We start from the raw sequence: 26,661 nt of genomic DNA, 5'->3' as shown, positions 1-26,661 counted from the left end.
GAATACTGCCCAACAGCGACACCCGCAGGTAAAGTTACAGCAAGAGTCATGCCTCCCTTTCCACTCATAGAAAACCATAGAAAATCATTAGACCCCCGGCGTGCGGTGGGTTTTGTGGGGGGTAATTGAGAATGAATGGGGGAAAGTCACGTGAGAGGAGGCAATGTCTCCATCGCGCTATGATTGGATGTAATTGGATATGATTGGTTTGTGCGATAAATCCCGCCTCTTGTTTACGTGTGCGTTCCGCGCGTCAGTTTAAATGAACAAAGGATGGCGTCAATGGGAAGACTAACTGAAAAGTAAGTAAACAGATCACCCAGTTAGATATCACTGCTTTATGTCATGTCAAAATCAAACTTGAAATGGACTGAAAGCATGATGAATGCGGTTTTTTTTTTTTTTTTTTTTTAAGTGCAATCAGCTTGGTGAAATTAAAAATACAATGCGTGTCTGTGACAGACGGTGTTTACGGAACATGACTGATGATCCAAAATAGTTGAGAAGTAAAAAGAAAAACATCAATACACAAATAAAATATTGTTTAAATTATTATTGCCTTTAGTTATTATTTTGGAATGAACGTAGAAATGCTTAAAACACTAACTTGATGAGATTGACTTGGTTTTGATAAATAGAACATTTATTACAATACATTGTTAATGTAAAATTACAAAATAGAATTGTATTTGGTTTCTTTTCTTCTTTTTTTTAATGTAATGTAAAGTAATGTTCATTTAACAAGGAAGATGTGTCAACGTTAAGAGTAATGCACATGAATTTATATTGATTCATAAATAAATAAAAAATGTGCCTCCTCATTTCAGAACACCACTGCACGCCACTGATTTCAGGATTATTATACGTAATATGTATGAATAAGGACAAAGCTTTTTATGAGATGCTTTATTATTATAGAGTGGACTGTTAATGATCTACGTATAAAAACCATTGAAACGTGATGATAACCTTATCAGAAATGTGATGATAATCTTATCTGCGGGCGCCCTCTCCTGTAAGATCGCTAAAACAGCTTGAGCATTACTCACAATAATTTAAAAGCACAATATCTAAGATTTTTGATAATCAATCCGCCAAAAAAAACATGGTTACTATACTTTTACTATAATAAAACGGTTGGTTAATTTTCGTAAGGGAAAACATGACTCATGACAATGCAATAACATGTTCAGTATTAGGATTTTTCTATAAAGATGTTGACATGATGTAGTTATTGTACTAATTTTGACATTTAGGCTGTAAGTGGCCACTATAGAAACCGCTAGAGGTAATTCATTCACAGTCAGGTCATTCATGTGACTGGGTTTGAGGCTGTGAGCCCAGGAACCTGTATAGCTGATCAGCAGTTTCATTCATCAGGTTTCACTGGTCTCAGAAGCTCAGTGACATATGTAAGTTAACACAGGTTGTGTAATCCTGGTGCTGTTCATTCTGTAACTTTAAGTAGTTATATAATTCCCTTTTTTCACATTGTTAAAGCTAGCATAAAGCTAGCAACTAACTCAGGAAGCAGCAAGTCTAAAGTTTGCACCCTTGGTGAGCGGAGCGAGGTATGTATTTTTTAGTTCCATGTTTAAGAGACGGAAAATCTTTAAGGATGTAAAATGTCTACATTGACTTTTACTGAAAAATGTTTTGTTGTGTATCCTGTACCAGGAAAGTTTCACATGTTAACTGAGCCAATTATTGTTTTATGTGTTATTTTTAATAGCTTTAAAGGTCATTTAATGTGCATTGCATATATATATATATATATATATATATACATACACACAAATGCGTGATGGTGCACTGTGAAAGGTATGAGGATTTATTTGTAAATTTGTGTTATGCCAAAGGCTTATTAACCAGCTATTTGTGTGTTTACTTCTCGTTTTCTTTTCTGAAAAAAGTTTTCTTTTTTTTTTCTTTTTTTTGAAATTGTTGTTATATTCTGTTGTGATTTTATGTTCTTATGTACAGCACTTTGAGAAGCTGCTTTTAAAGGCGCTATATAAAATAAAGTTATTATTATTATTATTTCACGGTGCTTATACATTTACATTTAGTAATTTAGCAGACGCTTTTCTCCAAAGCAACTTACAAATGAGAATAGTAGAAGCAATCAAATCAACATGAGTACAACAGTATGTAAGTGCCGTGTCAAGTCACAGTTTCATCAGTAAAGTGTTCGTAGCGAGTTTTTTTGTTTGTTTGTTTGTTTGTTTGTTTTTAAATATATATGCAAATAGATGGAGAAAGAGAATAGAAAATCGAAAAAAGAAAAGTAAAATAAAAAGTGCTAATATTGCTGGGTTAAGTGTTGGGTCAAAAGTCAAGTGGGTCAAGTGCTGGGTCAAAAGTTATGTCTTTAGCAGTTTTTTGAAAATGGCTAAAGACTCAGCTGCTCGGATAGAGCATGGTAGGTCATTCCACCAACCAGGAACAGACCAGGAGAAGGTCCGCGAGAGTGATTTTGTGCCCCTTTGGGATGGCACCATAAGGCACCATTCACTTGCAGAATGCAAGCTTCTGGAGGGCGCGTAAGTCTGAAGTAGTGAGTTTAGGTATAGTGGTGCAGAGCCAGTGGATGTTCTGTAGGCAAACATTAGAGCCTTGAATTGGATGCGAGCAGCTATTGGCAGCCAATGCAAACTGATGAAGAGAGGTGTGACATGCGCTCTCTTCGGTTCGTTAAAGACCAGTCTTGTGCAGCATTCTGGATCAGTTGTAGAGGCTTAAACAAATATTAATCTGCTGGTTCCAGAATAATAAAAATGATTGCACCCGTTAGAGACTCTCTGCCTCATATTAAGGAAGCCAAGGGCTGTGACATAGGCAATTTATAAAATATAGGTTTGTTAAATCTGAGTATTAATTTTAAGATAAAACAATAACACATGGTCGTAATGTAATACTTTAAATTTAACTAAAATTTATATTATGTGCAAACAAATTACAATGAGGTGGTCACAACAAGGTGGAGACAGTTATATAACAGTTGTGATGCTGACGAAAAAGTGACAGGTACAACAAAATTAGTGAAAAAGTAAACACACACATACACATATTCACGAGTTTAAACGTACATGAAATCAAAATAAAGTAATTTGTATAGTAATTTATGCGTATTTAGTGTGCTGTCCGGGGGAGGGCTCTGAGCTCAGAATTTGGCCCGAACCCAGAGTACTCCCCCTGCTTAACTGGGATAGAAACCAGCCAAGAGTGAGGTGATGGGGTGGTGGAGGGATGCTGTGAAACTTGTCGCGGGATAGAGGTGAGAGACGGCTCGCACATTCACAGAAAACACTTTAATTCCGCGTTGAAAAGTACGCTGGATAGACTGAACACATAATACACATGTGCATGCCGTCACCTTTTTCAGAGATTAGGATTTTTGCGGTTAACAGTAACATTTTCAAAAACTTCCACTTTGAAACCCATTCTCAAAAGTTTGCTTTTTCAGGCCAGCAAAACACCATTATCATGTAAATGAACGGCCAAAACACATAAGTTTTCTGTTTTTAGTTGAAATGGTGTTGTGTAACCAGCCCTTTAATCAAGAGTCAAACTGCGCAACTAAAGCAAACACTGATCACAATGTTGGTGACTTCAAACAAGAACATCGTCATCTAAACCTCTTTTAACTTTCAATAAGAACTTCTGTAGATATCTGACAGAAATAAAGTAAATCTGGTTAGTAATTATTGATTTCTGAAATACAGTGTTGTCTCATGTTGCAGTAAAACAGCAATTGTAATTTAAATTTAAATGTATTATTGGCACAGCAATTATTATATTCAAATGACATCATTGATTCAGGTTGTTTCATGATGATTATAAAACCATCAATAGCTAAAAATCATCATCTGATTTCATTTCAGCTTTTTTGTTACTGCAAATGTGTTTGACAAACACACTGTCTCACACACACACATTTCAATCCGCAGAGCTTTCTTTGGACTTAGGAGATAATATTTTGCGTGAGCTGCTCACCATTCAGATAATGCTTTGGTGAATAGACTTTGGACTCTCATGAAAAATATGGCTAAATCATTGCCAAGGAAACAATAATAATATAAGATACTATATGTAAGCAGTATCAGATAGCCTGTATTTCATATAAAGGTCATGAACAATTCTGTGCCTTTGATGGGAATTATGAGTTTTTGACAAGAATGGGAACAAATTACACAGTTTTAATCTCTTGTTTTACATTTTTAGAAAATACATCAAATACCTTGTGATTCTCAACAATACGCATTTATTTGTACGTGACCTTGTGTTTGTGTTTGTTACAGTAGATAATATTCAATTTGTCTGAATGTATCTTCAGTCTTTCCACTGGCAAGCTACAAAGTTCCCTTAAGAAAATGTAAAAACAGAAAATCATGTATGAAATGCACTCAACTTGTGAGACACTGGGAAAAGGGCGTTCATTTTTATGTTACTGCACACTGAAAACAAAGTTACAAAATCAACAGGTCAAGCAGGTCAGGTCTGAGCAGGTCAAGTAAATCTAATCAACAAACTAAAAAAACTAATCAAAAATGGATGGGAGAAAACAGTGTTTTATAATTAAATGTTTATTATTGTATTTGAAATAGAAACATGTACTGTAAGCAACACATCTGTATATCCACATTTCAGAAATGAAAGTCTCAAAGGAAGGCAGTTGTGAACATGTTTTCTGTGAACAATAGTTATAATCAGAAGCAATAAGCACATGATCCAGCTCCAAGAAGTGTTTTTTTTTTTTTTTTACATCAATGGAAACAATAAACAGGTACTGTGGAATCTACAGTCCATTTGCATAACAAAATATAAATGAATATACAATATCTTGAGAATTAAGATATTTGTCCCTGTGGTAGATTTTCCAAGACGCACCTGACTTAAGTTTACCTGTTCCTGGGGCGTCTCCTAATCGACACTCAATAAATTTCCTGATCTTTCGGAGTGTCTCCAAATCAATACTCAAATAATATATGATCTTTCGGAGCGTCTCCTAATCGACACTCAATAATATCTCGGTCAATGTCTTGACCCTCAAAAACCTAGTGTTCCCTAACCTGACTTGCTGCACAGCAATAACCTGAGACTCCAGTTTTTGTCCTTCAAAGCTTTAATCACGGCCGGGAGAGTTCCCATCAATCCTAGAGAATCTCTCTCCAAACAAAGGAATACAGCAGGTTTTATAGGATTTCAGGTACATTTCACAGTCAGTATAGCATGATCTATTACTCATTATCATCAGTCTTAATATGGTTGGTTCAGATTTAAGAAAAACATCTCAGTTCCTCTGTCCCGCTTACTGGCGGAGTAAATTTAGATTAGAACAACTGAATCACAAGATCATCAAGAAATATCACCAGGTTAATAGTTCAGATTACTCAATAGGTTAAAACAATTTTTCAAAGACTATTTTTTATCCTTAGAAGGATGCCGTCTAGCCAGCACAGCAGAATTTTCCCATTTGTTACAACACTCAGTCCTAGTTGCTATTTCTCTATTTCAAAGTTAGCTTATTAGGCCTGTAGAAGAAAAGAAATGTTAGTTCATTATTAATTAGTTCAAAATTTCCATCACATCCCTTTATATGTTTTTCTTAATTTTCTTCACCATTTCTTCATTGTGGTTTCTGCATAGTGTGAAATTTAAAGAGAACAACCTCCAATAATGATTGTTGTATGATTTGGGACATTGTTTATAACTTGACTGTTGCGTTCGTGCACATTATAATAGAAGTCTTAATTCCCTCCAGAAAATGCTGAATTGCCCTACAAGCGAGGGTCTCTGCCCCTCCTCATAATACTTTTAAAGACTTATACTCTTTTTGTTTTTCATTTTTGAGATTTCTTTCATGTAGAAGATTAGGGTAATGTCTGAAAACCTCCTCAAACACCTCAATGGATTTCATAACCAAAGTCTTCCTTCCCTCACTGTTATATGGTAAATATGCAAATCACTTCAACCATCTGAACAGCCAATCAAAATAGGTCAACCACACATAATATTATCAATATCAAATGCTTTAAATATTACTTGTTCTAAACAAAATTGCAGAATCAAATGATTTGTACATTCAGTCCCTCTATATGCCAAAAAAAGTGTCTGACGTGCAGGCTGAAAACAAGGTAAAAATTTTAGAGAGAACCAATGAAACTTAGAACTTGTAAACTAAAAAAAGCCTGGTATTTTTCGGTATTATAGAAAAGATTCCACAGAAAATGGTTTTCAAGAGGGAGAAAATTTTCCCACCTTCACTAAAATTTTCAGAATTGTGGCAAATTTATACAAATGGAAGGTTTGTATGTTTGTTTGTTTGTTTTTTGATGAAGCATGGCATTTTAATCAGAAATATTAATTCTCTCCAGAATAAGCAGAATTTCCTCACACTGATGGCTTCTACCTTTTCCCACAATTTTTTGAAGAATCTTTATGCTCTTCTGTTTGTCAACTGTATCACTTGGGATTTTTGCTACTTTCATGTGATATTTGATTGATTCTTCATACTGTCTGCAGATAAATAGATGATAGGCATAATTGTAGTAAATATGCTGTTGCCTATCAGGAGAAAGATCATTTATCTCTGACAGGAGCTGCTGGTAAATCTCATCTGCTCTCTTCCTGTTGTGTGCATATCTGTGCATTGATGCAAGGGATATCTTTACCTTGTATGAGTGAGGGTTACGTCTGACAACCTTCTCAAAGAGCTTAATGGCTTTCTTAGCAAAAATCTCCTTTTCCTCACTGTCTTCCATGTTGTAAACCTTCCATTTGTAGCAGTTTGCCAAAGGTTTTGATGCTTTAACTGAAGAGGGGAACTTTTCTTGAACTGTCTCTGCTATTTGAATAGCTTTATCAAAAGAAATCTCTTTTCTATAATACCTGAGAATAATATGCAAACCCTCCAGGTTTCCAGTTTCAAGAGTTCTTTCTAGTAAATCTCGCATCTCCCTTTCAATGTCTTCTGATGACACAGTTTTTTTATGCTCTGATGGTTTCTGATCACACAGTTTTAATAAATATTGAGCATGAAGGAGCAAACTACTTGGGTCTTTCTCATGTGCAATTTTCAGTTGCTCTACAATCTGTTCTGGAGTGAATTTAGACTGTACACATTCCATGTTCATCACCATGGCAAGACCTTTGTGCCATTCCTTCCTATCCGGTTGTGCTTCTAAAGCCATTTTAAAGTAATCAATCGCCTGGTGCCTTTTTGACAAGTCAAACTTTACCAGCGTCCAGCCCTTTTCTCCACTGACTTCAGGGTGTAAAGTGCATCCAGGTGGAGCAGGATGCATTCGCTGAAGCCTCTCCACCTCTTCTAGATATTCTTTGCTCTTCTCCAGCTTTCCCAAATGGAAGTAGACCCAAGCCAGGTTAGCTTTGTTGACCTGCAGCCGGACTCCAGCCTCTTCTCTTCCCTGCTCCTGGATCACACTTTCTGCTTTGTCCAGGTTCATCAGCGCCTCTGTGCTGGAGCCAAGAGCCTGATGGATGTAGGCCAGCAGGTTGTAATAGTGAACCAGCCAAGTGCATGTTTCCCGGTCCACATCATTCAGGTTGCTCAGTAATTCCTGGAGTTCATTTGTACTGTACTCCAGATCCCAGGTGAAGTGGCACTCCAGCTTCTTAAGGCGTTGTTTTAGACTAGAGTTATAGACATTCAGAAAAAAAAAAGATCTATTAATGAAGAGTTACAAATGCTGTCTTTTTGTTTATGTACAAATATATCATAGCAGGCATGGGACAGATAATCAACAATTTCAACTAAGCCACAACATTTTTACACAATCTTGAGTTTAGTCTGGTAAATCACTAAAGACTAGATTTTTTCATATTTGAATTGGAAAAGTACTTACTCCATAATAACAGTTAGTGGTGGTCTGGTCTGAGATATGTTTCTTCTAGCAATGCTGATTTGAGCTTCATGTGAGTTGCTGAAAGATCATGCTGTATCATGCTGTATTTATAATCATCAAGCTCTTATCTACCTGAACAAAGTCATTAAACACGTCAGCTCCAGATTCTTTACTCTGAACTTTCTATTCTGTCTAAGGTTTCATTTATACATCAATAAAGTGTAGTTTATGTAATGACAGTGATGAAGTCTAGAGCCTGCCTTCTTCCTCAAGAATAAACTCTTTAGATGCAGGTTTTAAGTGACATGGATAATTATTAGATCATATTTTTCAGAATTTGTTTACAACTTGAATCATTTGATATTATGTTGGAGTGACTGTATTTCTAGCTGGCTGTTCAGATGGTTGAATTTATTTGCATAATTGCCATATGTTAAAAATTAAACATTAACAATACATTTGCTACAGTGTTTATTGTTACAGTGTTTATTAAGAATTGTTAATGTTAGTTTGTAGTTCATGTTAGCTCAGTTCCATTAAATAGTATTAACAAAAACAACTTTTGAATTTAATAATGTATTAAATGTTCATATTAAATAAGGTTAATGAATGCTTTAGAAGTATTTTTATTTGTAGTTCATGTTAACTAATGTAGTTAACTAAATGCAACCTGTAAAGTGTTACCAAAAAATTGTTTTCTGCCTCTCCTGTTCTACTGTTTACAAAGTTAAACTCACTCTCATTTGTTTTGTTGTATCCAGCTGATTTTGCTGCTAGATCTCTCTTCATCAGATTCAGTGTGTATTTAAAATCAGTTAACTCTTTCCTGCACTGTAAAAAATGAATGTGATTTTAACAGTGAAATATTGTAAAAACACTACGGAAAAAAATTGTAAATAGGTTAACAGTAAGTTCCAGTACTATATACAGGGAAAAACTATAAAAGCTCTTACCAGACATTTTATGTAATTTTCACAGTAAAATGCTGTAAATTTTACAATTTGTAGAAGTAAAAAAGAACAAATCAATGTATAATTTACAGTCAAAAACTGTAAACTGATATTCCCACAATTCCCTGTGTGACACTTCACATTTGAAAGTATTTTGTTTAAAAAATCATGTTTCTTAATAGTTTTTGTTATCAGTTATGTACATTAGGGTTTTATGTTACATCTTCTGTTGTTTAATGAATGTTTATTGCATTATGTAAGTGTTGTGGGTTACCATGATGGTGTTTTGCGTTTGCGTGAATGACTCTTTGCACCCTCTTTACATTAGTATATACTTCAGCTCGTGGAAAAGCTATTTGTGATGAACTCTGATTCTTTATGTGGCTTTCTCTTTTACCACCTGCATTATTATGGTGGTTGTCAGTATATGTTAAAGGTACAAAACAGATTTTAGTAGTAGTGTGCATTGTTGAATTTACTTGTTTACATTCAAATTTTCTTGTTTGTAAATTACAGTTTTATACTGTAAAATTGACAGTTTGTTCTGTAAATGTGTTTACAGTTTTTCTGTGTTTTTTACAAAATTATTCTGGCAACCACAGCTGCCAAAATTATTTTGTAAAAACTACGGAATATTTTTTACAGTGCAAAGTCTTCCTTTCCTCACTGTTATATGGTAAATATACAAATCACTTTAACCATCTGAACAGCCAATCAAATTACAGTAGGTCAAGCCCACACAATATTATCAATATCACATGCTTTAAATGTTACTTGTTGTAAACAAAATTGCAGACTCAAATGATTTGTACATTCAGTCCCTCTATATGCCCCCCAAAAAAAGTGTCTGAGGTGCAGGCTGAAAACAATGAGGAGGTAAAAATTTTAGAGAGAACCAATGAAGCTTGTATCTTGTAAACTAAAAAAAAGCCTGGTATTTTTCGATATTATAGAAAAGATTCCACAGAAAATGGTTTTCAAGAGGGAGAAAATTTTCCCACCTCCACTAAAATTTTCAAAATTGTGGCAAATTTATACAAATGGAAGTTTTTTTTGTTTGTTTTTTGATGAAATATGACATTTTAATCAGAAATATTAATTTCTCTCCAGAATAAGCAGAATTTCCTCACTGAGGGCTTCTACCTTTTCTCACAGTTTTTTGAAGGATCTTTATGCTCTTCTGTTTGTGAACTGAATCACTTTGGATTTTTGCTACTTTCATGTGATATTTGATTGATTCTTCGGACTGTCCACAGTAATGTAGATGATAGGCATAATTGTAGTAAATATACTGTTGCCTATCAGGAGAAAGATAATTTATCTCTGACAGGAGCTGCTGGTAAATCCCATCTGCTCTCTTCCTGTTGTGTGCATATCTGTGCATTGATGCAAGGGACATCTTTACTTTGTATGAGTGAGGGTTACGTCTGACAACCTTCTCAAAGAGCTCAATGGCTTTCCTAGCAAAAATTTCCTTTTCCTCACTGTCTTCCATGTTGTAAACCTTCGATTTGTAGCATTCTGCCAAAAGATTCAATGCTTTAACTGAAGAGGGGAACATTTCTTTAACTGTCTCTGCTATTTGAATAGCTTTATCAAAAGAAATCTCTTTTCTATAATACTTGAGAATAATAGGCAAACCCTCCAGGTTTCCAGTTTCAAGATTTCTTTCTAGTAAATCTTGCATCTCCCTTTCAATGTTTTCTGGTGACACCTTTTTCTGATCGCATAGTTCTAGTAAATATTGAGCATGAAGGAGCAAACTATTTGGGTCTTTCTCATGTGTGATTTTCAGTTGCTCTACAATCTGTTCTGGAGTGAATTTAGACTGTACACAATCCTTGTTCATCACCATGGCAAGACCTTTGTGCCATTCCTTCCTATCTGGTTGTGCTTTTAAAGCCATTTTAAAGTAATCAATCGCCTGACACTTCTTTGACAAGTCAAGCTTTACCAGCGTCCAGCCCTTTTCTCCACTGACTTCAGGGTGTAAAGTGCATCCAGGTGGAGCAGGATGCATTCGCTGAAGCCTCTCCACCTCTTCTAGATATTCTTTGCTCTTCTCCATCTCTCCCAAATGGAAGTAGACCCAAGCCAGGTTAGCTTTGTTGACCTGCAGCCGGACTCCAGCCTCTTCTCTTCCCTGCTCCTGGATCACACTTTCTGCTTTGTCCAGGTTTATCCACGCCTCTGTGCTGGAGCCAAGAGCCTGATGGATGTAGGCCAGCAGGTTGTAATAGTGAACCGGCCAAGTGCATGTTTCCCGGTCCACATCATTCAGGTTGCTCAGTAAATCCTGGAGTTCATTTGTACTGTACTCCAGATCCCAGGTGAAGTGGCACTCCAGCTTCTTAAGGCGTTGTTTTAGACTAGAGTTATAGACACATTCAGAAAAAAAAGATCTATTAATGAAGAGTTACAAATGCTGTCTTTTTGTTTATGTACAAATATATCATAGCAGGCATGGGACAGATAATCAACAATTTCAACTAAGCCACAACATTTTTACACAATCTTGAGTTTAGTCTGGTAAATCACTAAAGACTAGATTTTTTCATATTTGAATTGGAAAAGTACTTACTCCATAATAACAGTTAGTGGTGGTCTGGTCTGAGATATGTTTCTTCTAGCAATGCTGATTTGAGCTTCATGTGAGTTGCTGAAAGATCATGCTGTATTTATAATCATCAAGCTCTTATCTACCTGAACAAAGTATTAAACACGTCAGCTCCAGATTCTTTACTCTGAAGTTTCTATTCTGTCTAAGGTTTTGTTTTTACATCAATAAAGTGTAGTTTATGTAATGACAGTGATGAAGTCTAGAGCCTGCCTTCTTCCTCAAGAATAAACTCTTTAGATGCAGGTTTTAAGTGACATGGATAATTATTAGATCATATTTTTCTGAATTTTTGTTTACAACTGGGAGTGACCTGTATTTCTAGCAGGCTGTTCAGATGGTTGAATTGATTTGCATAATTGCCATATGTTAAAAATGAAACAGGCTTTGTTATGTCATAAGTTTTTTGAAACGTTTCGAAATTTCAGTGGTTCACCTGATTTTGGCAGTTTAATTCACGCTCTGAACCACCAATTTGAAACAAGATTCGTAAAGCTTCATGAAGCAATGTTTTGAAATCGCCCATCACTAGATATTGTTGAATAAAGTCGTTTTTTTTTTTTTTTTTTTTTGGTACACAGAAAGTATTTTCGTTGCTTCATAACATTAGGTTGAAACACTGTAGTCACTGTTTTAAATTTAATTTTAATAGCTTTCTGGGAAATGAAAGTGTTGATTGTCTTGCTGGTAATGGAGGCCTCACTGAGCCATCGGACTTTATGAAAAATATCTTAATTTGTGTTTCGAAGATGAACGAAGGTCTTACAACTGTGGAACGACATGAGGGTGAGTAATGACAGATTTTTCATTTTTGGGTGAACTAGCCCTTTAACTAAGATCAGTAAATGTTTTTTTCTTGTTAGTTCATGTTAACTAATGTAGTTAACTAAATGCAACCTGCAAAGTGTTACCAAAACATTTTTTCAGCTTTCAATATGTGCTACTGTTTACAAAGTTAAACTCATTGGGCCTCATTTATAAAGATTTGATCTTAGAGTGTGCGTACACTTAAATCCACGCCAACGCTCATATTTATAAAAATGGTCTTTGACGTGGAAAAGTGCTTAGTGCCACGTCAGGGTCTGAGCAGATGTACGCACTTTTCCTGGTCAGATTACTGCAGGTTTTTGGAAATCTAAGCTATTCTTGCAGCTCACCAAGGATTTGGACGATGACTGTTGATCTTTTATATGTAAATTACATTAATTAGGTGTCGTTTACAACGCAGGGAACTGAAACCATTCAGCTGCGCTTAAGTTCAAGATCATTTGCGATTTATAGATTTCACATCTGAAAGAGAGGCGTACGCTCGTTTTCTGTGTGTACGTTCATTCTATGAATCACACGTACACACATCTGAAAAATGATCGTAAGATCAAACTTAGGACGGTTTCTGCGCAACATTTTATAAATGAGGCCCATTGTCTTTAAAACATTTGTTTTGTTGTATCCAGCTGATTTTGCTGCTAGATCTCTCTTCATCAGATTCAGTGTATATTTAAAATCAGTTAAAGGTTTAGTTCACTTTTTAATGAAAATTAGCCCAAGCTTTACTCACCCTCAAGCCATCTTAAGTGTACAGCCTATGACTTTCTTCTTTCAACGGACGAAGAAAGTGTAAAAACTCTTACAGTTTATAAAGCTTACGCTACGTCATACGCCTTCCCTATTCAACTTATGGAAAAAGTGTAACTGACGTGACGCCAGTTTACACTTTCTTCGTAACTTGAATACGGAAGGTGGTCTGACAGAAGCTAGATATTTTACTTCATAACTTGTTAAATATGGATATTTTTTTACACAAACGCATTCCTTCGCTTCAGAAGGCCTTTATTAACCCCCCCAAGTGCCTTACAAAATGCCATTTAAAAATGTTCTTAAATAGATCTTCACTACACTATACAGAAAAATTAAAGAATTATCGAATATAAATTGTTACAGACACCATTGTTCACATGCTACTGACAAAATACTCTTAATTATAAAAGCAAAGCCGCAACATTAATATACCTATGAAAAAAATATAATTTTCCTAAGTTACCTTGTTTCTTGCTATTGGTATTAAATGTATAGTTGTTATATATGTAAAGTGTAAGCAGGGACGAGGCAGAGAATCCAAATGCAAGCACAAACATTTAATAACAAAAACATAAATTTAGGCAGACAATCCAAAACAAGAGTAATCCACAGAAGGCAGGAGAACAACAGCAGGAACTGCATACAGTAGCAACAACTGAAGCACACAGGTTTAGATAGATAGGCTATCAAGGGTCTGACAAGGGACAGGTGTTGGTGATTTGATGTCATGGTAACTAATGAAGGTAACTATGGCGACACACAAGGTACAAGGCAAAACAGGAACCAAACACAGGAAGTGTACACAGAAACAATGAGAACTAAGAATACACTTCAACATAAAAGTCCAAAATGTTGGTGAAATTTCATGGTCAATTTTATTTATTTATTTATTTCAATTTTTATTTTAAAGATGTATTAAGCAGTTCACACAAGGCGCTTTTTAACCAAGCAGCTTTCTCTTGGTCAACACAGTGAATCAATGATCAACTTGAACCCATTGCAAATTCTTTTGATCACATGGATTCTTATTGAAATGACTGATTTTCACCCCTGAAGATTCACAAAACAATGATAAATGTGACTGCACTTTTACACTTAATGCTTTGAGACACCTATTACACCTATAACACCTATTGAGACATTATTTATAGTAGGTTGAGTGATTTTTTGTGTGTTTGAGTGATTGTTATTTATTAATGTTGCATAAATGAAGTGAAATAAAGATAATATTTACTCCTCTTTGAGAGCAATGTTTAGAAATTCTGAAATCAACTCACAGCGAGAGTTTCTGCCATTCTCCACAGTTTTTTTAAGAGTCATTATGCTTTTCTGTTTGTCGTGTGAAGTGTTTTGGATTGCTGCTGCTTTCATGTGAAAGCAGATTGATTGGTCTCTGGACTGTCTACACTGATATAGATGGCACGCGTAACTATAGTACAGTAACTGTTGGGAATGAGGAGGGAGATCATCTTCCTCTGATAGGAGCTTCCAGTACATCTCATCGGCTCTCTCAGTGTTGTGTGCGTAACGGTGCAGTGCTGCAAGGGAAAGCCTTCCTCTGACACAATCTGGGTAATTTCTGACAACCTCCTCAAAAAGCTCAATGCATTTCTGAGCCCAAGCCTGCCTTTCCCGACTGTCTTCCTTCATGGAGAACACTTTACATCTGTACACATCTGCCAGGATTTTCAAAACTTTAGTGGAAGTGGGGAACTTTTCCTGAACCCTTTGTCCCTCTTGAATAGCTCTCTCAACAGAAATTATTTTAAAGTATTCAAGAATATAACCCAAACCATCCAAGTTTCCTGTACTAAGGGTTCTATCTAGAAATCTTTGTACCTTCTCATCATTGGTTTCGGCCTGCACCTCAGACTTTTTTAGTATATAGAGGGACTGAAGGAACAAATCATTTGAGTCTATCTCTGATGCTGTTTTCACCGCCTCTAGAATATCAGCCTCCAGCTCTGGAGTGAGTTCAGACTTTAAATACGCCCTGCTCATGGCTACAGCAAGTCCTTTGGCCCATTCCTTCCTATCTGGTTGTGCTTCTAAAGCCATTTTAAAGTAATCAATCGCTTGGCGCTTCTTGGACTTGTTAAACTTCACCAGCATCCAGCCCTTTTCTCCACTGACTTCAGGGTGTAAAGTGCATCCAGGTGGAGCAGGATGCATTCGCTGAAGCCTCTCCACCTCTTCTAGATATTTTTTGCTCTTCTCCATCTCTCCCAAATGGAAGTAGACCCAAGCCAGGTTAGCTTTGTTGACCTGCAGCCGGACTCCAGCCTCTTCTGTTCCCTGCTCCTGGATCACACTTTCTGCTTTGTCCAGGTTCATCAGCGCCTTTGTGCTGGAGCCAAGAGCCTGATGGATGTAGGCCAGCAGGTTGTAATAGTGAACCGGCCAAGTGCACATCTCCTGGTCCACATCCAGCATGTTCCTCTTCATCCCCTGAAGCTCAGTTCGATGTTGCCCCAGATCCCAGGTGAAGTGGCACTCCAGCCTCTCAAGGCTGCTTCTCAGTGGGGAACTGGAGTTACAGAGAAAGAGAAATTGACCTTATGAGGTAATTTACTGCTGACACATTTAGATCCGAGGATATGGAGCTGTTTGACAATAAATCCTCAGTTAAAGAGAAGAGGAGGCGGCAAGTCATGGTAAGGAACCATAAAATTAAAATGTATTACAATAAGTCTAAAAATTACAGCATTAAAAGCTTAAATGTAACATAAGAAACAGAAAAGGATGTAATTTGTATTTTTATGAAACTTTTTATGGTATCTCTGATTCTTAAATATCCACATATTTCCCTAAAATTTAAAATATCCACATTGTAAATCACAATGTTTCCATAAATTAATTTTAAATACCTACTCCATTGTGATGGACAGCAGTGGTAGATGTTGTTTTCTCTCCAGCAGTGGCAATCTGCACTTTGTATGAGCTCACGGATGTATTCATAATGGAGAAAACAATGTTATCTTCAAAACAAGGTCAGTCAACATGGGCTCCTCCTCGTATAAGTTTCTGTTCTTCACAAGGTTTTGTTTCGTGCAAATGAACATGCACAAGGTCCACAGTACATTTCAGGATTATTATACGTAATATGTATGAATAAGGACAAAGCTTTTTATGAGATTCTTTATTATTATAGGGTGGACTGTTAATGATCTACATATAAAAACCATTGAAACGTGATGATAACCTTATCAGAAAGCTGAAATAACAATTGCAAAATCGTTTTGCACTATATGCTGGAGCTGGACTAATTAGAATTTGAAGGAATTTGATTGAGTTTGAGCCACTGTGGCTCTAAATATGCCACATTTGACAACAGTTAAAATTGCTTTATTTTGTACAGCTGATGTCCCCAGCAAACAGGGCTACATACTTGAAACATCACCTTTCATCATTTCAAGTGAAGTTACTCAGCACTTACATACTGTAGCATCTTAAACAAGGATGCAATTCATTCTGAAAGCATATAAGCATAACACTTGAAGTCATTAAAAACAACATTACCTTATAATACAATAAAGTCAGGGTGGAGGTTTACTGAGTAAAAAAGAAATTTGACATGGAAATAAGATTAAATTACTCTGTTTGACTTCGTTTGCAGATCAGTCTAAATTGACCTATTTTGGGGCATCATGCTGGTCATCAACTGTCAATTACCAAATCTATAGTAAACAATCCTTATCTAGCACTTCCACTGTCTATAAAAAAAAAAGTGTTTTCATTTTTTTCTTTTTTTCACAATACAGCTGTTATTTATAATTGTTAAATTTGACAGGGTAAAGTGCTTCTGTTGCATGCGTAAATGAATTCCAGACGTGCTTAATTTGATGGGTTCGTTTAATGTTGTTAACTTATTCTCAGTACACAACAACTCAACGTGGATTCACAACCATCGCAAAAACTCTCTCCTCCACACCCGCATCTCTCTTCCGCGGGCGCCCTCTCCTGTAAGATCGCTAAAACAACATGCCCACTTGACCATTACTCACAATAATTTAAAGGCACAATATATAAGATTTTTGGATTTAAATATCCAAAAACCACTAGAAGAGTGTTATATATTTTGTTGACGTGTGTACTTATATTCATTATCCCAGATGTTTCCAAGAATGTTTAAATCCAGAGAAATAAGCAATTTTAACCAGGACACAGACCATGTCTGTTTGTCGCCTATCAATGATATCATACCCGCGTTAAATTTGATTTCCGGTTTTATTTTGTAGAAACCATGGGAACACCAAAGACACTTTAATATATTGTTTTATTAGACAAGGGAACAACTGTTTGGATATATTTATAGACAGAAAACTAATTGTTATATAGCTAAACATGTTTAGTCTTATTGTTTGAATCTCGTTTTCTTGATTTTCCGCAAGGGCCATATTTGTACCATGCCTCATAGAAAATCAGATGCAGCTTTATTTTTAGTAACAGTAATGCAGCATTTTCTCTGTCATACAATGTTTTAAAATTAATTGCAACACAAGCCATCCAGGATTTATTAATATGATATTCTAATATCGATCTAGCTTACTGCAGTGTGCAACAAGTGTCTCACAGCAGCCGCCGAGCGAACACAGAGAGTAACATTATAGCATCATTTTCAACACACTCAAATATATCTAGTATGATAAAACAGCGCTGCATTACCTCATACGCTTGACCGGAAGAAGTGGAAGCAGGGACTGTGACATAATAAAAGTTCCACGGCTCTCAAGCCGTTTGTCGCCCTTGTCTCTCATTGTCTCGCTCCAGCGGCCTCGTTCCACTCCCACAGCACTCGGCCCTGCTCTGCTTCATACTATAGTAACGTTAATAATCTCATCCATGAACATGATTTCTGCCTGAGTCCCATTAGATTCCTTTCCAAGGGCTGACGACATCTCCCATGATTTCGTGCTCAATCTCGGCATCATCAAGCTATGCCTTTGTTTTGAATAGGCGACTTTTAGTGGTGAAAAATTACATATTGTGCCTTTAAGCAGGAATTTATGCCTTTTTAAACACATTTTATGCCTTAATCCCATCATAAATTTAGAATACTAACTATATCCAAATGAACAATACAAAATAAAGACATATGGGGGTACTCTCTGTATTAACATTAATATTGTAGGAAATGTTATTATGACAATTTTTAACATTGTGCATATTTATTGTACATCTGTTCCGTCTATGTCTGAGCTTTGGCCTCTCCTTTCTCAACGATTTTCTTGATCTCATCTGCTGTTCTTCTTTCCTTTATGGCATTAAGAGATTTGATGAGAGCTGGGTAGGCTTTATATAAACCTTGCATCTGGGACCAATCCCGCAAAAGTCCATAGGTCCGTTCTCTCAGATCAGTGGGGTGGCTAATCTCGTGATTGTCAATAGTAGCTGTAGTCATGCTACTGTGCTGGGCAACACGTTTCATCACCTTCCAACTCAGATGTTCAACAATTTCTGTCAGGTATTTGTTAATGTCTACATCTACACAAAAAAGAAGACATCACAGATTTAAGTTTCTTATGCTGCTATTTTTTTAAACCAGTGGTTCCCAAACTTTTTTGCCGGGCCCCCTTTTATAGAGAAAAATATTTTCAAGTGCAGAACATGCATCAATTATTTATAACTATCCACGGCTCCCCGCAATACTCAATTCTGATTCTTCAAATCGTGCCATCTAGCAATCTGTTATTCCACAACAACAACCGCTACAACTGATAACAGACCGCTCAAGCAGGTATTGTGTCATCTTGAGGTAATAAAATATCAAATTTATATTTTGTTCAGCACCTTATATGGCAAGTAGCCACACAAGTGAGATAATTTTGCAGTGGGGTCTTGTATCACCAGGAAGAGGTTTCTTTTGCATAATCTGCTGAATGTACACCATCCCTTAGGCTTTCAGTACCCTCTTTTTATAATTCTGAGCCCCCCAGTTTGGGAACCACTGATTTAAACTGATTTAAATGTCTTTTTTTGTTCCTCCAGGCACTTTCCAGGAACACAGTACAAAATAATGTATTTTTTTAACAGTTCTTTTTTTCTTTTTCAACAAAAAATAAATTCTTAAATTCTGCTTTTTCTTCATTTAAATGGGTCATGACATGGAAAATTTTTTTTATTTTAATGTTCCTTGAGGTTCACTTATAATGTTAAAGTTTATTGCACACACACTGTTATGATTGGCTAATGTGATAGAATAAAAAACATTAACGCCAACTTGATATTGCACGTGTTTTGACAGCATTTTCCATATAATACCGACAAAGCATTATCAAATTGTTTACTTAGGATTTGTGATGTGGCTGCTGTCAGATCCAATACAGTTGACAGTTCTCTCGTTTACAATACAAAAAAACCTGCAGTCGAATGCTTAGGACAAACAAAATCCTCTGACGTGATCTGGGACCCCACGTAGATGTCCTTCTGACATCTGTACAGAGACGCAAACAAGCTGTTTAAACAGGACACGTCAAAGTGAATGTCTGTTTACACTTCCATTTGACTTGTCAGCATGTGGAGAATGTAAGAGATTGAATGTGCATCCAGTGTAGACAGCATCAGTGATTATAATGGACGATTATAATTGACGCAACACCTGTGTCTGTGTCTGGCAGTGGGCGTGGCTTATGGTGCGGCGATGTTGATGATTCGTCAATGTCTTGCTCTAGAGGCAGTCATATGCAAAATGTATTTGCCTGTGTGATCTCACAGAGCCCACAGCTTGGTAAAATGAATACTTTGTTTATAAAGAGGAGGATGTTTTAAGCTATGAAAATTGCAGGATGTTTTACATGTCTTACATGTCAAAAGATCAAGGCAAATTTGATTTCTCATGGCATGACCCCTTTAATGTGAAATTTTAAAATATATTGTCCCAAGGATTGCAAATGTTAAAATTGATTTGTGCGACTTCGTAATATTCAAAGTCATACATTGAATAAACATCAAAATTAAATAGTTAAAAATGTACTAAAACTTAAAAACCAGCTCATATAGCTGGAATTAAACAAACTTGAATTACTCACTCAGAAGGGGCAAGTTTGTTAATTTGCAGTTGATCAAATATTTCTCTTTCATTTATGGGAAATATGTTTATTTTTAAATATTTTTATTTTGAGGACTTCTTGGGGCCAGATGTGATACAGATATTTGATGCATTTTAATAATCTACTTTTCATGCGACCATATTTACATGGAAACTTACCTTTCAGGCATTCAACCTACATGAGAAAAAGGAAGACAAACAATCAGCAAGCATTTTTTTTGTTTGCCAAAAATTCAAAAATTATTAAAGTCAGTAAGTGAACAGTCAGTGATAAAATAATAACAAATAAACTACAAACTACAAGTAATAGCACAAATAAATACAATAGGACAAATATACAAATGAAATAAACAGTGCTGTAAGTTTTTCAGGTTCTAAAAGTAGCATTCGGGTACAGAAATTGAAAAATTTGTGTAAGTGTACCTATTAAGCCCACCAAAATCTAAGTTTAGGTGTTTTTTCATATATATTGACATGGTATATACGAAAATCTGTTAAAATGCGAGATTTCTCTCTCATTTGAAAATGTATTAATTAGTTGATGTACATTTTAAAATATAAAATTAAGATATTTTATTTTATGAATAAAGTCAGAAGTCTGGCAATGGGCTTAATTAGTATTTTGGCACCATTTAAGCCCACATGTGTTCCAAATAAGCCCACATCAAGATTGATTCACAAAATAAAAAATAAAAATATTGATTTTTTTTAAAGAAGTAAAACATCAATATATTTATTCAGTGATGGGGAAGTATTTAAAAAATTCCTTTTACTAATGTCTGATTAGAGCCCTGGGTGGGATGGGTAGGTGTTAGTGGCTGGGGGGTCGAGGCCGGTGGTCTGCAGCCTTAAGTCGGCTTGACTCTGGAGTTGAAGCTGGAAGTTTGACTGGGTCTATCTCGGGAGCACAGCCGAGTTGGGGCTCCATACTCTGGGCTTTTGGGGGTCTCCTAGTGGGCCCCCCACGCCAGGAGTCTGGAGCCTTAGCTTGGCTCCCGAGTTATGCACAGTTATACATAAGGAACTTTAGAACAAAACGGGGTCTATAGCAATTGAATTAATGTGTGTAATTTGTAGGCCTATCTAAATATAGTTGTAAATTAAGGTGGGGGAAAAAAAACAGCATGGAAAAATATTTGTTTCAAGACTATTTCCCCTATTCAGAGACGTGCAGAGACAGAGCGCGGCTATTTGATTTGTGTTTGTGCCGTGCTGATTCCATTCATTCATATCGTGCAAGGTTTACATCAATTAAATATACTGAACAGTAGAACATGTGTATGATGTAGTATTTTAGTCAATATTAATCCTGTGAAGCTCTGATTTCGGAGAGACGCAACATTTCATTCATAAAGTTCACACGCATTCGATTCACACTCAAATACGTAGAGATTTTAGAGGTTTATTTTAGAGGTTTTTGAAGCCATTATCCGTGCCTTTCTGAATAAGGTCTTTGCCTTCGGCACACCCCTCATCATGACTGTATAAATGAAATATAGAGCAATCCTTCCCTTGTTAAAGCTATAAAAGATCTTTAGCCAAGAGACATTAATGATACAGACAGCAGACTGTCAATTTAAGACTGAATACATGGATTCAATGCAATGATACAAACCCGAGTCATCCGATATTTTTTCTCAACTGTTAACATTCATTTACGACATAACCAAGACTGGCATTTTGACAATTTTGTGCAGCCTATATTTGTCTTTTGAAGTGCAAAAAGAAATGAAAGAGATCTCAATTCTGTGTTTGCACGCTGTCTCTCTGTGTGCACACAGAAAACAGCGCACAAGTACTGAATTTAGTTCACATATCCTTGCGCCTAAATCATTTAAAATCGCTTGAATGTTGAACTGGCAAGACACGCAAATAAACAGTCATGACGACGTGCTTTTCCATTGCGTGGTACGACTTGCTTGGCTCGGTTTGCTATTCCACTGCAGTTAGTACTGCTTTAAAGTGGGTGGGATTGTAGACTGATCGTTATAGTTGTGCCGCCACCTCGTCTACTGACCACGATACAGACATTTCTTTTTTTCAAGTTGAGTACGGCGGTCCTTTAAAGCAAGTCATTTTAAAAAGTTGAGCAAACATATATTGCTGTGGCTGTTGTGGATTATTTAAATCGTGCAGGTTTGGTGTCTCCTGTCACAAATCCAATGACACTGGTAGTGGCTCTCTGTGGATGCTGCTAATCTCTGACAAATCAGTGATCTGCAGTGTTTACTCATCACATTTTAGTATCGGTACGGCACGCTTGGAACCTCAACCGAGGTGGTACTTTAGAAAAAAAGAGAAATTACCTCTGTATCTGAGACTGGTTTGTCCGTTTTCTGTCTCCATTTATAGATGATAAAGAGAACCACACCAACCCCGATGACGATGATGAGTACCACAATTGGCACCACAATATTTACGGTCTCTGAAACACAGAAGCAATCATAGATAATTGTTAATTACCACCCCCTGTACTGTACTTTGTTTATACTGCATAAGCTTTGCAGTACATATTCAATCACTGCCTATACTGTGTGTGTATACAGAAGGGTACTTGGAACAGGGGCATTTTAACAAATTATCCCTTAGATATGCCTGTGGATGCTTGTAGCTTGTGGATATACGTACCACTTGATTTTGGAGTGGCATCTTCGCACACTGTGTTGTTGGTTTCGGTGCATTTTGTTTTCACTTCATTTTCACACCTTTTGGATAAACACAAAGACAGAGAGAAGACTGAATACTGAGCTGAGAGCAAATGTTCAAAATATAAAGTTTATTAAATGCTGAACACTATAAAAAAAATACAGAGCTTGGAGGAACTGGGTCCTCAATGTTCCCTTTAACTTTTGCTCTCGCTTAGCAAACTCTTTATAAATTAAATAACCATTTATAAAATAAATCCATATTGGGCATATCCTTCGGGCACCCAGTGTATCAGAAATGTGAAGCTCTCGCATACTCCATCTTTAAGCATATTTCATTTTACACATGAACAAATAACAATATTTAATATTCAAATATTTGGGACAATTTTGCCAGGACTTAATTTGTTAAATTTTCTGTCTTGTTTATTCAAGATTTAAAAAAAAAAAATATGCTGAGATCATGAGGAAAAAGAAGTTATGATCTCAATAAATAAATGAATGAATGAATAAATAAAAGACAGGGTTTTTTATTTTTGTAAACAGTCACTGAAATCTGGATGGATGCAGCCACTTTTTGAGGAATTAGCACTGCTAATTCTCACAGCTTCAGTTTCACAGTGAAAATCAATGGACATGCTTTTCCCCCACACATTTCAGAGACTGGCTTCTGCATGGACTTTTTATGATTTGCATGAGAGCAACATAAGAAGTGTGCGTCTACACACGGCTTTTTAGAGGGAACATTGGTCTCCATTACAGCTTACATTATAACTTTCTTCACACACACACATCTGTCATTCTGTCCAGAGAGAGAGAGAAAAAAAAAAAGGGTCTTTGGCTGACTACATACTTGCCACAAGGCTTACAGGTCTTGCAATTGTCACCCCTGTTACAGTAATGATCCTCCTTGCACCTGCAGACAGTGTTGGAGTATGGAGAACATCTCACCTTCGTCTCCATGTTTGCTATTGCAGGGAGACAAAGCACAAATTAGACTTTTTGTCTGTCCTTCCATTCAAGCTTCAAGAAGCATCATGCTACCCACTGAAAACAGTCCCACCTCTGGCATCAGAGATTTTGACTAATATTTTAGTAGTGGTTGACTGGCTACTGCCCATTTGTTAAATTTGAATGGTTATTACATAGCATAATAGCAAAAAATGGCCATTCTTTTCCTCATTGCATCATCAAATAAGCAATCAAAAACATTTGCAGAAAATAACAATTAAAGGCACAGTATTAAAGTTTCGCCACTAGAGGTCGTTTACTCAAAACAATAAAGGCGTAGCTTGATGATGCCATGAATGAGTGTGGGAATCATGGGAGTTAGTGTCTTGGAAAGCAAACCGACGGACTCAGGCAGAAATCATGTTCATGGATGAGCTAATGTATTAAAGTTATATTAACGTTACTGTGGTATGAAGCAGGGCGGGACCGAGAGCCTGGGACATTTTACGTTGCTGGTTTTATTACGCTTATATGCCACAGTAAGCCAATGTCCTATCGTTTTGTTGTTTATGCATATTTTATGATTAACGTTACGTTTAACATCCACCTCCTTCTTCCCTGAACTTGAACAATGTTACAGTTACATTTGATCACTTAAAATCACATAATTTTATTATTTCATTCTAATGAAACAGCCGCAAGTGCTGAACTTCTACTCATACAGGTCACTTTATTTGAAGAATTAAAATTGTGGGGAAATGCAGAGCTGTTTTACTTGGTCAAAACAATCATACTAAAAACACATTAGAGTGTGTTGAAAGTTATGTTAATGTTACTCTGTGTGTTCGCTCAGTGGCTGGTATGAGACACTTGTTGCACATTGGAGTAAGCTAGAACGATATTAGAATAAAAGCTGGATGACTGCTAAATGGCATGCAATTAATTTAAAACACTGTATGGTGGAGAAAATGCTTTACTACAAATAAAGCTCTTTCTGATTATATTGTTAGCCACTTGACAAAATAGTGTTGTTTGATTTACTTTTTGGGTACAAACATGTCACTTGCAGCAAATCAAGAAATTCAAGAAATTCAAGAAGAAACTCAAACAATAACCGTGTTGAACTTTATAACGATTAGTTTTCTGTTGATAAAGGTATCTAAACAGACTTATACAACATTTGGGATAATGCAAGTTCACAAGTCAACAAATATATATCACATTGTTCAAGTGGTTTTTAGATATTTTATTTAAAAAAAATCGTACATTTTGTTCCTTTAAACTGACTAAACTAACAAGGCTAAGTTGTTAAGACCTACCATTAGGATCGCAGATTTTACAAGACCAGCAGAACTGATCACTGTTCGGGTGGTCCTTATAGGTGCCAGAATCACACAGCTGACATGTCGTCCCATTTCTGCTTGTGCAGTGATGCGAGACCCGGTAACCTGTGACATACAAATACATACAATTGTTTGCATATAATCTTGACAATATCCTATCGCCAATTCCTTTTAAATCAAGATAATTGGTTCTTTGAAATACCTGATTCAAATATCTACTGGCTGCTAAACTTTTTATTTCTAACAGTACTAGCTCTACTTCCATTCATCTCATATCACTGCAGTCTGGGGAAACAAAGTGTGTTTTAAAAAAATGCAGGTAAATGCAGGTACTGTACTTAAATATGTTATTTAAGTCGTCCATAAAAGTAACTTCGATTGCAATTACTATAAATCCATCTAAACTCAAATCAATATTTGAAGTCCATGTGTATATTTAACTGGTAAGTAACCACGTAATAAAAGGGGTAATCTAGGCGATTACTGGAGAAAAATAAACCCCTGCTGAAAGTAGCCTACATAAACCTTGGCCTTACATAGCGCTATCCAAAATCTAACTCTACACTTTTGATGCGGAATAAGACACGAACCTCGATAACAAACTTTATAGCCTGCAAGATCTTACCTTTGGGACAGAGGCAGCAGGTTTCCCCTTCATGTTGGTAAATCCCGTCTGTACAGTCGACGCTTCTCTTACGCAGGCGCCTGCCGTCTGATACGAATATCTGAAACGCGGAAGATGCATTTAACAGATAAAATAAGAAATTCAAGTTACGTTTTCTTATTAAAATTATTTTCAAGCATGTTTTGTTAACCACCAGTTGGGTGTCGACCTCAGATAGCGATAAAACGAAATCGAAAGTGAAACTACTTCTAATGTTTAGTATAATTTATAGCCTACTATTCTCAACCAGATCGGCTTTAAATTGCCTATTTTTTATACTGATTTGAATACAATCGACAAAGATACAAACCAAGTCTATACGTTTCCGTAATCCTCTAGTGATTTTAGTCGATGTAGAGCGTAGACCTATATTTTTTTCAGATATACAGTATAAAATTGAATAAGGTTTAAAGGCATTACTTACCACACAGCACAGAAATATGAGACTATAAACGTACATGTCTAAAGAGTAACAGGCAAACAACAAGAATCGCGGCAAATCCTTCCACCTAGTTCTGAACTACTCATTGTACAGTGAAGAAAATGAAACGAGGAAGTGTTGGAGTCCGATTCGTGAGCAAACTTCTCTTTTGAACCGGATCTTTTCAATCGGTTGAACCAAAACCAGCCAATCTCGATCCGAGCTGTTCTCGATACTTTAACTAGCTACTCACAGACTCATTGAACTGAAAAGAGTTTATTTTAATAAGTAGTATTTATTGTATAGACCACAGGGAGCGCGCGATTTCCTGAATGCGGTGTGACGTTAATGAATAACTAAAACGTTGTTTTGAATCGGTTCATTGAAACGAACTGCCCAAAAGAATCGATTCGTGGTACCAGGTGCAAGGGAACTGGCCATGTGATTTACAGTAACTGATTCAAATAACTGTTCGATGCAATGCCAGTTACTCAAAGTTTGTCATTTCCCCCTTATCACACTGTGTGAATCCAGGACATGTCAGGGCAATTCATTTCTTAACAGTTTCACTGCACA

General features: G+C 36.3%; 4 protein-coding genes across 6 annotated transcripts; all 4 read right to left on the bottom strand.

The window, feature by feature from the left end:
• Window positions 1-5,108: 5,108 nt before the first annotated feature.
• On the bottom strand, window positions 5,109-11,484 carry LOC127499168 (interferon-induced protein with tetratricopeptide repeats 1-like). Of its 2 annotated transcripts, none has more exons than XM_051869350.1 (2): window positions 11,400-11,484; window positions 5,109-7,656 (listed from the first exon to the last, which is right to left on the bottom strand). In XM_051869350.1, the coding sequence occupies exons 1-2, from the start codon at window positions 11,402-11,404 to the stop codon at window positions 6,351-6,353; spliced, it is 1,311 nt and encodes a 436-aa protein (XP_051725310.1). In that variant the 5' UTR covers window positions 11,405-11,484; the 3' UTR covers window positions 5,109-6,350. The 2 variants fall into 2 exon arrangements, with proteins under 2 accessions (XP_051725310.1, XP_051725309.1); XM_051869349.1 differs by lacking the exon at window positions 11,400-11,484 and adding an exon at window positions 7,869-9,871.
• LOC127499171 (interferon-induced protein with tetratricopeptide repeats 1-like) lies at window positions 9,939-11,484 on the bottom strand. Its single transcript, XM_051869353.1, has 2 exons — window positions 11,400-11,484; window positions 9,939-11,187 (listed from the first exon to the last, which is right to left on the bottom strand). The coding sequence occupies exons 1-2, from the start codon at window positions 11,402-11,404 to the stop codon at window positions 9,945-9,947; spliced, it is 1,248 nt and encodes a 415-aa protein (XP_051725313.1). The 5' UTR covers window positions 11,405-11,484; the 3' UTR covers window positions 9,939-9,944.
• A 2,065-nt stretch (window positions 11,485-13,549) lies between these two features.
• Window positions 13,550-16,151, bottom strand: LOC127499170 (interferon-induced protein with tetratricopeptide repeats 1-like). Of its 2 annotated transcripts, none has more exons than XM_051869352.1 (2): window positions 15,881-16,151; window positions 13,550-15,540 (listed from the first exon to the last, which is right to left on the bottom strand). In XM_051869352.1, the coding sequence occupies exon 2, from the start codon at window positions 15,456-15,458 to the stop codon at window positions 14,244-14,246; it is 1,215 nt and encodes a 404-aa protein (XP_051725312.1). In that variant the 5' UTR covers window positions 15,459-15,540; window positions 15,881-16,151; the 3' UTR covers window positions 13,550-14,243. The 2 variants fall into 2 exon arrangements, with proteins under 2 accessions (XP_051725312.1, XP_051725311.1); XM_051869351.1 differs by having other exon boundaries at window positions 15,885-16,151.
• Window positions 16,152-16,847: 696 nt separating this feature from the next.
• Window positions 16,848-26,312, bottom strand: fas (Fas cell surface death receptor). The gene is made up of 8 exons (XM_051869355.1): window positions 26,089-26,312; window positions 25,626-25,725; window positions 24,977-25,105; window positions 23,560-23,674; window positions 22,690-22,766; window positions 22,368-22,486; window positions 20,221-20,236; window positions 16,848-18,497 (listed from the first exon to the last, which is right to left on the bottom strand). Exons 1-8 carry the CDS (start codon window positions 26,122-26,124, stop codon window positions 18,202-18,204), a joined length of 888 nt encoding a protein of 295 aa, XP_051725315.1. The 5' UTR covers window positions 26,125-26,312; the 3' UTR covers window positions 16,848-18,201.
• Between the last annotated feature and the right edge of the window lie 349 nt (window positions 26,313-26,661).

Source organism: Ctenopharyngodon idella, chromosome 17, assembly GCF_019924925.1.
Source record: "Ctenopharyngodon idella isolate HZGC_01 chromosome 17, HZGC01, whole genome shotgun sequence".
In the NCBI taxonomy this organism is placed as follows: domain Eukaryota; kingdom Metazoa; phylum Chordata; class Actinopteri; order Cypriniformes; family Xenocyprididae; genus Ctenopharyngodon; species Ctenopharyngodon idella.
The sequence above is the reverse complement of the archived record's forward strand: the minus strand, read 5'-3'. Positions and strand labels throughout refer to the sequence as shown.